Genomic DNA, 14,190 nt, shown 5'->3' on the forward strand with positions numbered 1-14,190 from the left:
TGAAAAAATTCCAGATTTGCACAAAGATATGAAATCCTTTTTTTAAATTGGGGGGGGGGGGGGGTTTAAAACCCTCCAGCATAACAGAGCCAGTGCCTGTAGCTTTAAGAAACAAATGCTCTGAGTAGCCATTCCTAGGCAACCCCACAGTATCGCCAGTCTTCAATCTTTGGATTCTTTCAGTAAAAGGCGGGGGAAGAGGAAGGGGCCCGTTCCAGGCCTGTTTTGTCCTTTAAAGGATGACTCATCAGGGCCAAGCTTGGCAGCTACCACTGGGAAACTTTTTATCATGCCTGGCCCATCTAGGCCTGGCTGCTTGCTATTTGCCCAGAGAATCCAGTTTGATGTAGTGGTTAGGACTTCAGACTAAAATCTGGGAGACCCAGGTTTCAATCACCATTCTGCCATGGAAGCTCACTGGGTGGCCTTGGGCCAGTTATACATTCTCAGCCTATCCTACCTCACAGGATTGTTGTAAGGATAAAATTGAGGGGAGGAAGAGGACATAAATTGCTTTGGATACCCACTAGGGAGAAAGGTGGGATATAAATGAAGTAAACAAATAATAAATAAACTGAAGTGGAAGAGGCAGATAAAAAAGGCTGGTTGGCGAGTAGGAATGAAAGAAGGAAGCAGGAGAGATGATATGGGTGCTACCAAGAGGAGAGAAAGTGTCCTATGATGTATGGGAGGCAATTCAAAAGATTCAAAAATGACACAAGCAGTCTTTGTAGTTTCCTGATGTAAAATAATAAAAAGCTGTCTTATTGATGTTGACATTTCTTGGAGCCCTGGCCAGAAGCTCTGAAGTTTGCAGAAATCCAAAGAAAATGATAATGCAAGATCCAGGTTTGCTTGCAAGGAGATTTTAATAAACTATCAAACTTACAGAAATAGGAGATGAACTTCAATCTGCTGGGCCTCGAACACACACACAGTGAAGCCAGCCAAAACCCAAGATGAGGCACATAGCTAAAACGAAACATTTTATATCCTAATTGCTAGTTAGAAGTCAAAATAGAATAAAAACAGGTTGCTTACCTGTAACTGATGATCTTCGAGTGGTCATCTGTGCATTCACACCCATGGGATGAAGCGCCAGTGCCGATCCCTGATCGGTAACTCCAAAGTCTGGGATTTTTCACATCCCGACCCAGTGGGCATGCGTGACAGCCCCAGTGCACATGCTCACCGAGCGGACGTGGAGATCCCGCCAATTCCTTTCCCTCCGCCACCTGAAAACTTAACATGACTGGCAGCAGTGGGGAAGGAGGGCAGGTGGTGTGAATGCACAGATGACCAAGCAACCTGTTTATCTTCTTCGCGGTCTCTGTGCTTCATACCCATGGGAGATTAGCAAGCTAGGCTTACCTGGAGGAGGGAGCTGGCGGTTAGGCAGAAGTAGTGGCTTGCAGGACCAGGTTACCCAGCTGTGCTCATTTACGCCTCCTAACGTCTAGGGCATAATGTTGCATGAAGACATGAGGGGATGCCCAGGTTGGTGCAGAGCAAATGTCTGTCAGTGATGCACCCTGAAGGAAGGCAGTGGACATAGCCACAGCCCTAGTGGAATGAGCACGAATTGGATCCGGCAAGGGTCTTTTTGCTAACAAATAAAAAGTCTTATTGTCATGTGATCCACTTTGAGAGTCGCTGGGCAGCGACTTTCAACCCCAATCTAGGGGCTGCATAAGACACAAACAAATTAGGGTCTTTTCTATAGGCTTTGGTGCGATGCAGGAAAAACAGCAAGGAATGAAGACGCCTGTCTTCGTCCAAAGAAGGAGAAGGGTAAAAGGTTGGCAACCGAAATTCCTAATTGAGATGGAAGATAGACACCACCTTAGGGAGAAAGGAGATGTCTGGGGCCAAGGATACTCCATCATCGTGGAAAGAAATGTAAGGAGAATCACAGAACAAGGCCACCAATTCACCAACCCTTCTGGCAGTCGTAATTGCCACCAGAAAGGCTGTTTTCCAAGATAAAAGATGCATAGGGCAGGTAGCTACAGGTTCAAAGGGCCTTCTTGACAATCTGTCCAAGACCAGAGGGAGGTCCCATATGGGAGCAGGAGCCCTAGATGGCGGATGAAGTCTCAGAAGCCCTCTCAAGAAGCGCATGATATGATGATGATAGTTTGAGGTTGTACTATGGGGAATGACAGAGCTTGGGCCATTCTCTTAACCAACTCCCCATATGACTTCAAGTCCTCAGAGGGAAATTGGAAGATCTGCAGCTGTCCTGGGATATGGAGATGAATCCGTAGGCTGCTGGTCAGACCATTCTTCCCTCATCATCAGAGGCTGAAGGAGAGGAGGGAGAGCTGTCCGCAAGCGTATCAGGTAAGCCTGGAGCATCCAGGATAAATTTGGTAATGGACTCCTTGTCGGCCTCTGAGGTCGTAGTAGACAGCTTCTTTCTGATCCTTGGGGTCGAGATCAATGCCGACGGCATCTGCCAATCAGGTGGTGAGCGAGCCGAGACCCTGGAGTGGTGAGAAACCTCAGAGCATTGGTGCCAGTCGGGCTGCTGTGAGGGGTACCAAAGGTAAGGAGGATGGTATGAGTAACCCCAAAAGGATATGACCAAGGATGCGGGTCCCAGCTGAGCAGAGGAGGCGGCCAACAAAATGGATCTGGAGTTTCCACATTCCTGTTGGGTGGTGGAACTAGCGGTGCCCTCAGTGCCGGGAGATCTTTATGCTGGGAGGTGTCGACATTCGACACCGAGCCCTCATCGCCACTGACTTTAGAGGTCAATTTCGAAGATACCAATCTCTGAGTGAGGTCAATCTCCTGATCGGAACTGGAGAGGGAAATAGGCTGCATGCCCGTCGGACCCAAGGGGCTTGTTGATCAAGCCGGAGAGGCAAGGATTTTCTTTGGAAGTGTCCCCAAGACGATCGCCGGGTTCGGCGGCGGCGAAGGGGTATGCCGGTCTTGGTGCCACTTCTTCTCCTTCTTGTGCTTTTTTTATTTGGACGTAGAAGCATCATGATCCCCTCTGGCCTTCTTGGCCAGTGTTGAGGGTTCAGAGTGGGATGCCAAGCCCGCGCGCTTTGGGGGGGTGGTCGGCTTCCAACAACTGCTGAGTCAGCTGATTCATGACCAAGAGCAATGCTAATGCTGACACAGCCATCAATGAACCAGTCAATGTCGCACCCAATGTAGAGATCTGAGGCGCAAGAGCCAACTTCAGAAATACCGCCAAAAGTCTAGCAGCCTGGTTTTTTCTCATCTGCTTCGAGAATTGCAGGCAAAGGTGACAAGAGTCTAGGTGGTGACCACCCAGGCACAGTAGGGAAAGAGAGTGTCCACCCGGGGAGGGGGATCTTACTCCCACAACTGAGACATCACTTGAAAAACCCCTAACGCTTTTCCATAGACAGGAACGGGGGGGGGGGGGGCGAAGGGCGAAGGCAACTAACAAGTCCTAATAAACTCTTTTTTTTTTTTTAGAATAACAACAAGAACAAAGAACCTGGAAAAAGGTAGGTAATTACCGACCAGAGCAGAGCGATCACAAGCATGACTAACTGATGTGGCGGTAAGAAAGGAACTGTCAGGATCTCCGCGTCTGCTCGGTGAGCGTGCACACTGGGGCTGTCACGCATGCCCACTGGGTCGGAATGCGAAAAATCCCAGACTTTGGAGTTACCAATCGGAGATTGGTGCTGGTGCTTTATCCCATGGGTGTGAAGCACAGAGACCACGAAGAAGATTCAAAGTTACATCCTAGACCTGGACACTGAGAAAAGCCAAGCCTTATCTTGAGCCTGATACTCAGTGGAGGAGGAAAACAAGTCTGGTTTCTCAATAATAACTCAGAAGAGTGTGAATGAAAACATTCTACTGCAAGTGGTCTGCCAGCCATCCTCCCAGACAACTAGAGATCAGGAACCAACAGATCCAAAATGGGGTTACAGAGGCTATACACACATACAACTCCAATTTCGAGGAATTACTGGCAGCCATCCAAAGGTAGCATTTTTCAGGTTTTAAAATGTAAACAAACTGCTGTATATTGGAGCTGGCAATGATAAAGAAGAAAATAAAAATCATTGGCCCAGCTGGGAATAGTGCCCTCACAAGTAAAGAACATGAGTACTATGTTGAATGGAGAGGGGTTCCCTTGTGCCAAACATAAAGGTGAAGCATACAGAATATGAATTAACTACAAATGGATTTGTATCAGCATAGGGCTAGCTGAAGTTGGGCTGGCTGCACCTGAATATTTTGCAAATTCAGAACTAAAACACAGCTCAGGATGCTCTTTTTTGGTAAATGCTGGTTTAGACCAAATGGCCAAGCTGTGTTTTGTCTATGCCTCAGTTTCACATGCTCCCCACATCACTTACACTTTCATCCTTTCTGTACTATTCTCCCTCTAACTTCCTTATAATGGCAATGCACTTTTATGCATCATGGCTTGATTTCCAAAGCTGATTTGGGAAAGTTTCAACTAAAGTTTGCCAGTGAAGACAGAATGACAAATTCAGGTTTGCCAGAAAGGAAGAAGAAAGCACGTTGAGATGAAAAAAGGAAGAAGGTAGACCAAGGAGTGCAGAAGCCTGAGTCTTGCTCATATAACACCAAACCATGAATGGGTGTTGACATATGGACATATGAAGCTGCCTTATACTGAATCAGACCCTTGGTCCATCAAAGTCAGTATTGCCTACTCAGACTGGCAGCGGCTCTCCAGGGTCTCAAGCTGAGTTTTTTTCACACCTATTTTCCTGGACCCTTTTTTGGAGATGCCAGGAATTGAACCTGGGACTTTCTGCTTACCAAGCAGATGCTCTACCCACTAAGCCACCATCCCTCCCCTAAAACAGACACCCTGTGAGGTGGGTGGGGCTGAGAGAGCTCTTGCAGCAGCTGCCCTTTCAAAGACAACCTCTGCCAGAGCTATGGCTGACCCAAGGCCATTCCAGCAGGTGCAAGTGGAGGAGTGGGGAATCAAAATCGGTTCTCCCAGATAAGAGTCCACTCACTTAACCATTACACCAAACTGCCTCTTTTGAATGTGAACTGAGTTTATGAATGGTGCTATGCTCTGGAGAAGCCTAGGAAACATATTAGAATGTTGCTATCCAACTGCTCCCCCCGCCCTAGTAACTTGAGCCATTTGTAGTTCATTCATATTCTGTATGCTTCACCTTTATGTTTGGCACAAGGGAACCCCTTTCCATTCAACATAGTACTCATGTTCTTTACTTGTGAGGGCACTATTCCCAGCTGGGCCCATGTTGTCTTAGCCTTAGTGATCCATAGGCTCTGGTTTCTGATTGCCCACACATAACTTCTTAGAAGTATGATGATAAGTGGATATTCTGTGATCCACTTGCAAAGGTATTGGACAAAAAACAAAATTGCAGCAGCATCTACGCTGAAGAGGTATAGAACCACAGGCTAGGGATGTGCATTCGGTTCGGCCGAGCCGTATATACAGCCGAATCACCACTGATTCGGCTGTATTCGGAATCAGCTGTAGCCGATTCCCATTGCCGCCTATTATGCGGCAGCCGAATACGGCTCGCCGTATGCTTCCGAATAGCTATTCGGAAGTATACGGCTGTCAAAGCTGTCAAAGCAAAAGGCGGGAATGGCTTCTGCAGCCTCAAAGGAGCTGCTTTCCCGCCTTTAGTGGCCTCTTCCCACCTCTTCCATAGCCTCCCTGGGATTAGGGAGGGGGGGAGGGGGAAGAGGAGCCCCAGCAGCCAATCCAAAGCATGCATTTGCAAAATGCATTGCAAATGCATGCTTTGCAGGGCTTTTGTGTAGCTGATGGCCCAGCCATCAGCTACATTGTTGTTATTTTGATCTCTTGCTTAAGGAGTCTTCCTGCTGGACTCCTCCATTGCTGTGTTGGTGTGTGGCTTGGTGTGTGTGAGAGAGATTGTGCTGCTGCTGGTGGCTGGCCCTTGGCTTCAGCCTGCTGCTGCCTGCTGCTCTCTCACTCAGCCTTACTTCCCTGGACTCAGAGAAGACAAGGTAAGACAGTTTTGGGGTTCTTGTTTTAGTTTTTGTTGGTAAAAGGACTAGAGTCCCTTTACTTGTCCAGATTTGGGTGGGTGACTACTGGGTGGGTAGGGTAGCCTATTTGGGGTTGGGGTTAGGTTCTGCTGGGGGTGGGGGCCTGGGGTGGGGGGTTTTTGCTAATTTGCCCATATCTTAATTTAGTGAGAGGACTTTTAAAAGTGCAGTGTCCTTTTACTTCTCCTGATTTGGGTGGCTTGGATTTCTTGGGGTTAGGGTGAAGGGTTTTTTTTTTGGGGGGGGGGGCGGGAAAAGTTCCTGTATTGTTAAAAGTTGAGTTTTTTACTGTTTCAGTGTTTTGATTTGTTGCTGCTGTGTTACTTTTCTCTTCAGGTTATTGGGGGGGGGGGTGTTGTTGACTGATTTGGCCTGAGCTTTCTTGTTGGTGAAAAGGCCACTTTTTTAACACTTGGCCTTTTGTGATTCTGCTGGTTTTGTTTTGGTTTTTTTAAATTACCTCTGGTTGGTGTGGGGGTTGGCGAGGGTGTGTGTGGGCTGGGTCACTTCCTTGTTTTTATAGAGTACATTGTGTGTTCTGTGGCAGGGAAGCTGGCACCTGGGTGAGAGACCCAGAACCAGCAGGTTTGTTGTAGTTGGCCAGCTCTCCCCGTGTTGTTTGGGGCAGGGCTGGAGAGCTGGCATCTGTAGATTGTGTGTTCTGTGGCAGGGAAGCTGGCACCTGGGTGAGAGACCCAGAACCAGCAGGTTTGTTGTAGTTGGCCAGCTCTCCCCGTGTTGTTTGGGGCAGGGCTGGAGAGCTGGCATCTGGGTTTGCTGCAGCCAGGTCTGCAGAGCAGACCTTGAGCAGATTGTGTTTTGTGTGGCAGTGACGTTGGCAACTGGGTTTATATTGCTTCCAGGCCTGCAAGGTTCATAGAGTAGATAGAGGGATGTAGTGCATTTGGGTCCTATAGAGATTCTCTGATGTGGTTAGGTTTGGCTTTGGGTGCCCCAGGAATTGGACCCCTTGGTCCAATTTTTTTTTGGCCTTGTGGGTTTTGTGTGGGACAGTGCCCTGAAGCTGCACAGCAGTTTGGGGGACTCTCCTCAAAACCCCCTGCTCCCCAGAGCCACTTTTCCCATGACAATTACAGTGAGGAAGTGGCTAATTGGGCTTTCCCCATCATTGTTAGCAATGGGCCTTTTGGGGAGCCCAAAGACAGGGACCCCCTGGCCCAATCTTTTTGGGACTTGGGGAGTTGGAGGGGAGAGGGCTCTCCCTCAAACTCCCTGCCCCCCAGTAGCCTCTAATTATGTCCTATGTTGCCATTGATTTCAATGGCCCATAGGGTATAATGATGGAATAGGGGCACCCTCTTTGGGTGCCCCTGGAATGGGATCCCCTGGCCCAATCTTTTTGGGACTTGGGGGGTTGGAGGGGAGAGTCCCCTGCAGGTCCCCTGCAAATTTGGGGGCTCTCCCTCAAACCCCCTCCCCTCCAGGCGGCTTCAATTATACCCTATTTGCCATTGATTTCAACGGCCCATAGGGTATAATAGGGCCGTATATTCGGAAATAGCCGCGCATTACCGTATATGCGGCTATTCCGAATACGGTATCCAGTAGTATATGGGGAATCCGAATTTTTTTTCCCCATATACTTCCGAATCCGTGTAATTCCGATTTTTTTTTTTTTTGCACATCCCTACCACAGGCATACTAAAAAATACTATATAGTGGTAGAGTGCTTTGCTGGCTGAGGTTACTTTTGCTTGTGTAAGAAGCGGGACCTCTTTGTTAATGCCACCAGTTCTTCAAAATTCTTGAAGAATTGTCTTTCCTAACATGTCTGAAAAGCCAGTACTTCTAATCCCAGATGGAAAAGGGGGGGGGGGGGGCGCACAGGGAGACACTGAGTAAAATGATACTGGCAGATGTCCAAAGCATTACAAAGGAATCACTTCAAATTAGAATGATAATTATCATTCTGATTAAGATTTATTATAATTATTCACCTTGATTGCTTATTGTTCCCAAACCATTACTTTCAGGAGATAAAAAAATTAGCATACCTTTGTGGTTGCATACTTAGGCAAACAGAGGAAATTAAATGACAAAATCACTGATTATGGAACAAGCTCATTTAAGGGGTACTTAACAGTCCTTGAATAGCATTGGGAAACATCTGTCAGAGTGATAAGCTGCATGAGGCACACAGCCAGTTGACTCAGGTCTGAATGAAAGATTTTCGTGATGGGAATATTTACAAAGCCAGAGGAGAAAAAGCATCCACCCACCTCTTCACAGAATTTCAGGTCAACCGATTTGCCGTCACTGCGGATACAATCGAGCATTCTTGTTTTGACCCCATTACCACAGACAGCTTTCTCACTTAGCTGACATGTACTCCACTCTAGGAATGAAGGAAACAAAAAGGACAGGAGGTAAGTGAGAAGTAACTTGTTCTACTGGACCAGATTAAGTTCTGAGCCAGTAAATTTCAATTATCTACTCATGTCAGTGATTTAGTTTCTCATAGCAAAACCCAAAAGGGGTCCTGTGGTATTTAGTGAAGGGTATGTTTGCATGAGCTAGAGTCCATTTCATTCATGTCACACATCAAATGAATTGGGTTCTAGTCTAGCACACAAATTCTTCAATAAATGTCAGTCTTTATGCCACAAGACTCTTTTGTTGTTAACTGGTGCCAGTACCTGTCACATTGTAATGATAGTGGAAACAGTTTTTGTTGAGACTGCATGGTTCTGTCTCCACAGTGAGAGGACAGGCCTTCCCTTCCTGAGGCTGCCTCATGACTTCTGATGACCGCTCCCTCACTCTGCTTCCATTACATGGCTGAAAAAGAAAACAACAAACAACTTTCCTTTGATGTCTGCAATATACTTAGCCTTTAAATTGTAGTTTAAGAAGTCTTTTAAATTATCATATAAATAGAAAACAATTACTTCATTCTATTATGTATTATTTAATAAGTTATTAAGTGTGCTTGAAGGTCAAGCCCCATAACATAAAATAAGGGTTGCAGAGAGTCACCATGAGCACCCAGGTAAAAATTCTTTCTGGGTCACTGTCACATCACCCAGTCCTAATTCAAACATCATGTGAAAAGAAACTGCCTGAGTTTTGTGGACCTGAAGGTGACCTGTGCTCCTGGAATACTGTTTCCCCCTTACCTACAAGCTTGGTGATCCTCCCTCGAATTCATTATACCTAATCCAGGTGCTTGGAGGTTTTTTGTGGTTCTTTGGAGCTAGTTACCATCTTCAATGGATGGTTGAAATATTACTAGCCTTACCTTTAAGAACTCTGTATGTATGTGTATGTGTGTGTGAAGTGCTGTCAAGTTGCAGCTAACTTATTGAGACTCCAGCAAGGAGCTTTCAAGGCAAGTGAGAAGCAGAGGTGGTTTGCCATGGCCTTCCTCTGCAGGAGTCTTCCTTGGTGATCTCCCCTCCAAGTACCAACCCTGCTTGGCTTCTCAGATCTTATGAGATCGAACTACACCATGCTGCTTTCCCAGCTCTTCAAAAACTACATAGAAAAAAAAATCTTGTTATCCGTTCCTTGTACAGCTTCCAAAGGAAATTATATAGATGGTAATTGTTTCAACAAATTAATCAACAGTGAAGAAAGCAACTTTATAACTTATTAAACTTATTAAGAGCCAGTTTGGTATAGTGGTTAAGTGTGCAGACTCTTATCTGGGAGAACCGGGTTTGATTCCCCACTCCTCCACTTGCACCTGCTGGAATAGCCTTGGGTCAGCCATAGCTCTAGCAGAGGTTGTCCTTGAAAGGGCAGCTGCTGTGAGAGCCCTCTCCAGCCCCACCCACCTCACAGGGTGTCTGTTGTGGGGGAGGAAGGTAAAGGAGATTGTGAGCCGCTCTGAGACTCTTCGGAGTGGAGGGCAGGATATAAATCCAATATCTTCTTCTTTATTAAGGAGGTAACTTCATTATTAGTTCACTAAGGTTTAGGTCAGCAGTATAACCTGAAGCATGTGAAGTAATGATAAAGACGAGATACCTCTTCTCTGCATATATTGCTTAATATACTTATTCTGAACAACAGCAGTTTCATTAATAATTTGAATACAAATAACAGAGATCAGACTGGTGCGTCTGTTCTTTCAGGCAAATAGCCGCATTTTAACGTGATAGGGAAACCTATGTATTTATTAAGTTGTCCACTGATTCACTAAAGGGAGTCTATTCATAACAGAAAACAGAGCTAAACCCTGCACTTTCTCCCACCTTCTATTGTGTTCTGTTCCTTGAAGCATTCTTCTCCAGCCTGGCTTTATTCTAACTACCCTAGTTGGCTGGAAGAAAAATATTTCAAGCAATGGAATGCATCAAGAAAAAACAGAAGAGGGGGCAGAATTTAGTTCCTCTTACCAGTATTCTCTGCTATCTATAAAATAGAACCCAGGCCTTACTGTATATGTAAATAGAATGGACACATCCATTTGGATGTACCATCAAGTCTAAACTGACCCTAAGCTGAGTAAAGATGGGCAGCTTCGCACCCACTGGAGGTGTCCCAAACTGTCACCCCAAATCAGATTCTTCCACAAGAGCGCTTTGGTACATTTACATAGTTGTGTGCCATCCCCTTAGCACAGTTTGGGTTTCTTTTTTCTCTTACATTTTTAATTAGCCATGTTTCATGCGCACATGTGCTCTGGGCAGTGATTTTTTAAAAAAAAAAAATACCAGTGAGCGCCTAGAGTAGATTGGCGGGTTCACTGCCAATCCGCCTTGCTTGCAAGTTCCCATGTTTCAGATGCCTGGAAAGACAGATAGATTGTGGCAGAAGAATTTGCTTATATTTCCAAAGTGGTAGCTATTTGATCCGTCTCGGAGCCATCAGAGGACAGGGTGAGTGTGAGAGTGGGATGGGCAGCAGCTGTGCCTGTCTGAGCTTGCTTTTTTAATCCACCTGGGGGCTGTGCCTATGTTGGCTCAAACTGGTCGTCTAAATTCAGCCAAAGAGTTCTCCACTGAATTCATCCTCCAGTGATCATGAAAGCAGAAGAAATATGCTGTATTAACCACAGAAGAAATTAAAACATTAAGAGTCCGGCGAATGCAAATTCATAAAGTGTTGCTACAATTGTTACATTCAAAGTGCAGTCATCTTCAAACATGGTTAGATGAACACAGAAAAAATAAATCGAGGCACTACAAATAACCCTCCTTCACCAAACAATGGCTCTTTATGAAGACATATTGGAATCCTGAGATTGGAAGGAAACTTGGGATGTTTACCTTAAGCTATTCTATTCAGCATGGCTGACATCAAGGCTGGGCAGATGTCAAGGCCCAAGGACCTGCTGTTGCAACTGAGCAAGGAAGAAGGACCAGGGAAACGACAGGATGTCGCCTCCCACCAGTCTGATCCATCCTCCTTAGCCACAAGGGGTGTGGTTAGAGGAAGTGGAGAGCCAAAGAGACTGGAACAATGGGAAGAAAAGGAAAAGGAAGGGGAGGTACCAAAGGGCAAGGAGGGGGGCTATTACATTCTTCTCACTGAGGATCCACAAATGCTGGGAGTTCTTTTGAAAATGCATATTAATTCGTTTAATAATATACTAATGGTAAGGTAAGGTAAATTTATTTTTGTATCCTGCCCTCCCCCGCCAAAGGCAGGCTCAGTGAGGCAGGCTCAGATGCATTTTTACTGTAGCTGATTAGCTCTTTCATATAGTAAATGTGGAATCAGGTAGCCATGATTATGTAAAGTATGAGTATTCTACTGACAGCTAGCAAATAGGTCTCTGGGATTACGTCAGCAGTAAATAGACATTTCACAGGGAAGCCTGTATATAAATGGCTATGTTGAGCACAAACAAAAGAGGGTGAATATCCCCATCATGCCATTGCTGGAGAAACATTGGACAAGAAGAAATGCATGAGGCATTTCTTATTCCCCTAAACCAGGGGTGGCCAAACTGTAGCACAGGGGCCACATGTGGCTCTTCCATGCTTATTGTGCATTTGTCAAAGCTCCCACTGCCCCATCAACCAGCTTGGAGAAGGCATTTAACATTAAAGTTGCTTTCTTTCCACCTGCCCCTCCCTCTTCCCTTGCCACCTTCCTCACTTCCTTCCCCTCCCTCCCTCTCTCCTTCCTTCCTTCCCTCTCTCCGACATCTGACATTTATTCTAAGGGACTCTTACATTAAGCAAGTTTGGCCACCCCTGCTCTAAACTGAAGCCAATACATTCTTTATAGCACATATCTTACCAAGGGACACCTAGACCATGGGCCCCATTCAGACATGACACAGTCCTCTGGGCATGGCAATGTGCACTTTCTAGCACCAAGAGGCATCTCTTCCTGGTCACATAGGTAGTCTTCAACAGTGTCCGAAGGGCCATCCACAGTATTTTGCATGCACCTGGAAAAACAAGGTCATGTCTCAGTATCTATGCAGTATATTTTTATGATGCTTACAGAAAGTTGTTGAGAATAATTATACTAGCCTGATCATAAATAATCATGCTTGTTGTCCATAATTTATACAGTGAAATCAATATATACCGCATTTTATGGCATGAACAAAAAGAGAGGTCCCTAACAATGTAAGGTCTGACAATGAGGAGACAATGTAAGAGAGAAAGGGACAGAAACAGATAAAAGGAAAGGTGAAAGAATGAGAACTTAGGTTGCACACATATATATCTATATCTTATGGTAAATAATGCAAGTAAGTGATCTGCAGAATTACGCTAGAATTTGAAAAGGCAAAATCAGTATTTAACAATCTAGAGGCAAAATTAGTGTAGAAGCAGAATCCACTGTCAGTTACTCCTAGTGTGTCAGGGATACTGTCTTTTAAATAATTTCACAGGCCCATCTATTCACCTCTCTCATTTGACACTTTCCCTCCCCCATCCTCCCTGTTTAGGGATGAGCCTGCAATAATCCTCGCATGAGCTGTGTGCAATCTGCTGCAGTCCCTGATAATCTGTGGATCAGGTTGAAGCACTATTAATGATGACTTGAGTAACAATGTTTCCCTCTGTTCTCACCCACTTATTCTGGACTCAGCTGTCAAGAGCTCTTGCAGGAGAAGGTAAACTGATTGTGACATTTACCTTCTGTTACATAATATATACAGTCTTTTCTCTACATATGTAAATCAAATTCTTGAGAAAGAAAAAAATAGCATGTTTATTGTAAGGTAGGACAGAGTCACAGAGTACTTGTTTCTTTTGTCTCCCATAGTTGGCCCTTTTTAATTTAGTTTTCAATATAACACAAACTGGGCAACTCTCATTCTGTCAATACAATCTTTTTTGTCCAAACCACAGCTCACTCTCTTACAGTGCAGTGGGCTTGGAAGAGTGTAACACTTTTTTAAGATTGCAGCATGAAGCGCTACATTAACTCCTCTAGCACCCTCTTTTTGGCTACTACGCTGTTTCTTTTTCCCCTCTGTTCATTTTCTTAGGCATTACATTGAAAATGCCACCCTAAGCAAAGCAATACTCTCTAAAGCCCACTGACTTCTTTGATTTCAAAGGGTGTCACTCTCCTTATTTATTTATTTATTTATGTATTTATTTATTCTATGACTTATATCCCGCCCTTCCCATAAAATGGCTCAGGGCGGCTCACAACAAATGATAAAACAATAAACAAAGTGCAAAATTATTACAATTAAAAAGTCAAAGCATTTAAAAACCATAAAATCTTAACATTAAAACTATACCGTATATTTCACTAAAGTCTGATAAGCTACATTAATCTAGTCAGGCGTAGGCTAGCCGGAAGAGGCTTGTCTTACAGGCCCTGCGGAACTGAGTAAGATCCCGCAGGGCCCTCACCAGCATTTTGACCCTTCCAGCCCCCTGTAAAGGTTCATCAAACTAAATCTTTGCATGGAAACAGGTTACAATGCCACATTTAGAATCAAAGACTTACGTACCTTCTTGTTTATTCCTTACAGCTTTTATATTATAAAAACTAACAGGAACAATTAAAACACATTCTTCTAACAGTATATCAGTGATTGCTTTTCCTTCTAAATTTCATTGCAGACAAAAATAAAAGAATGCAAAAAACCTTTCAGGTCTCACGCTTGCAACCACACATCTGAACTGTGGCTGAATTTTATTCTCCATCTGTTGAGATTTATTTTTGCTGCCTCAAAAGCCCTGTATCCTCACTCCAATCTCT

General features: G+C 44.9%; 1 protein-coding gene across 5 annotated transcripts in view; it reads right to left on the bottom strand.

Moving 5' to 3' along the window:
• The window catches only part of LOC132590530 (thrombospondin type-1 domain-containing protein 7A-like), a 190,188-nt gene that overhangs the window by 36,186 nt on the left and 139,812 nt on the right, over positions 1-14,190 (bottom strand). For all 5 annotated transcript variants that reach the window (XM_060263445.1, XM_060263448.1, XM_060263446.1 and 2 more), the window contains 3 exons: positions 12,253-12,406; positions 8,697-8,838; positions 8,280-8,395 (listed from right to left, as the gene is read on the bottom strand). In XM_060263445.1, the coding sequence (XP_060119428.1) occupies positions 8,280-8,395; positions 8,697-8,838; positions 12,253-12,406 (412 nt within the window). The remainder of the gene's footprint in view (positions 1-8,279; positions 8,396-8,696; positions 8,839-12,252; positions 12,407-14,190) is intronic.

The sequence above is a fragment of the Heteronotia binoei genome, unplaced genomic scaffold (assembly GCF_032191835.1).
Source record: "Heteronotia binoei isolate CCM8104 ecotype False Entrance Well unplaced genomic scaffold, APGP_CSIRO_Hbin_v1 ptg000154l, whole genome shotgun sequence".
NCBI classification, from domain to species: Eukaryota; Metazoa; Chordata; class Lepidosauria; order Squamata; family Gekkonidae; genus Heteronotia; species Heteronotia binoei.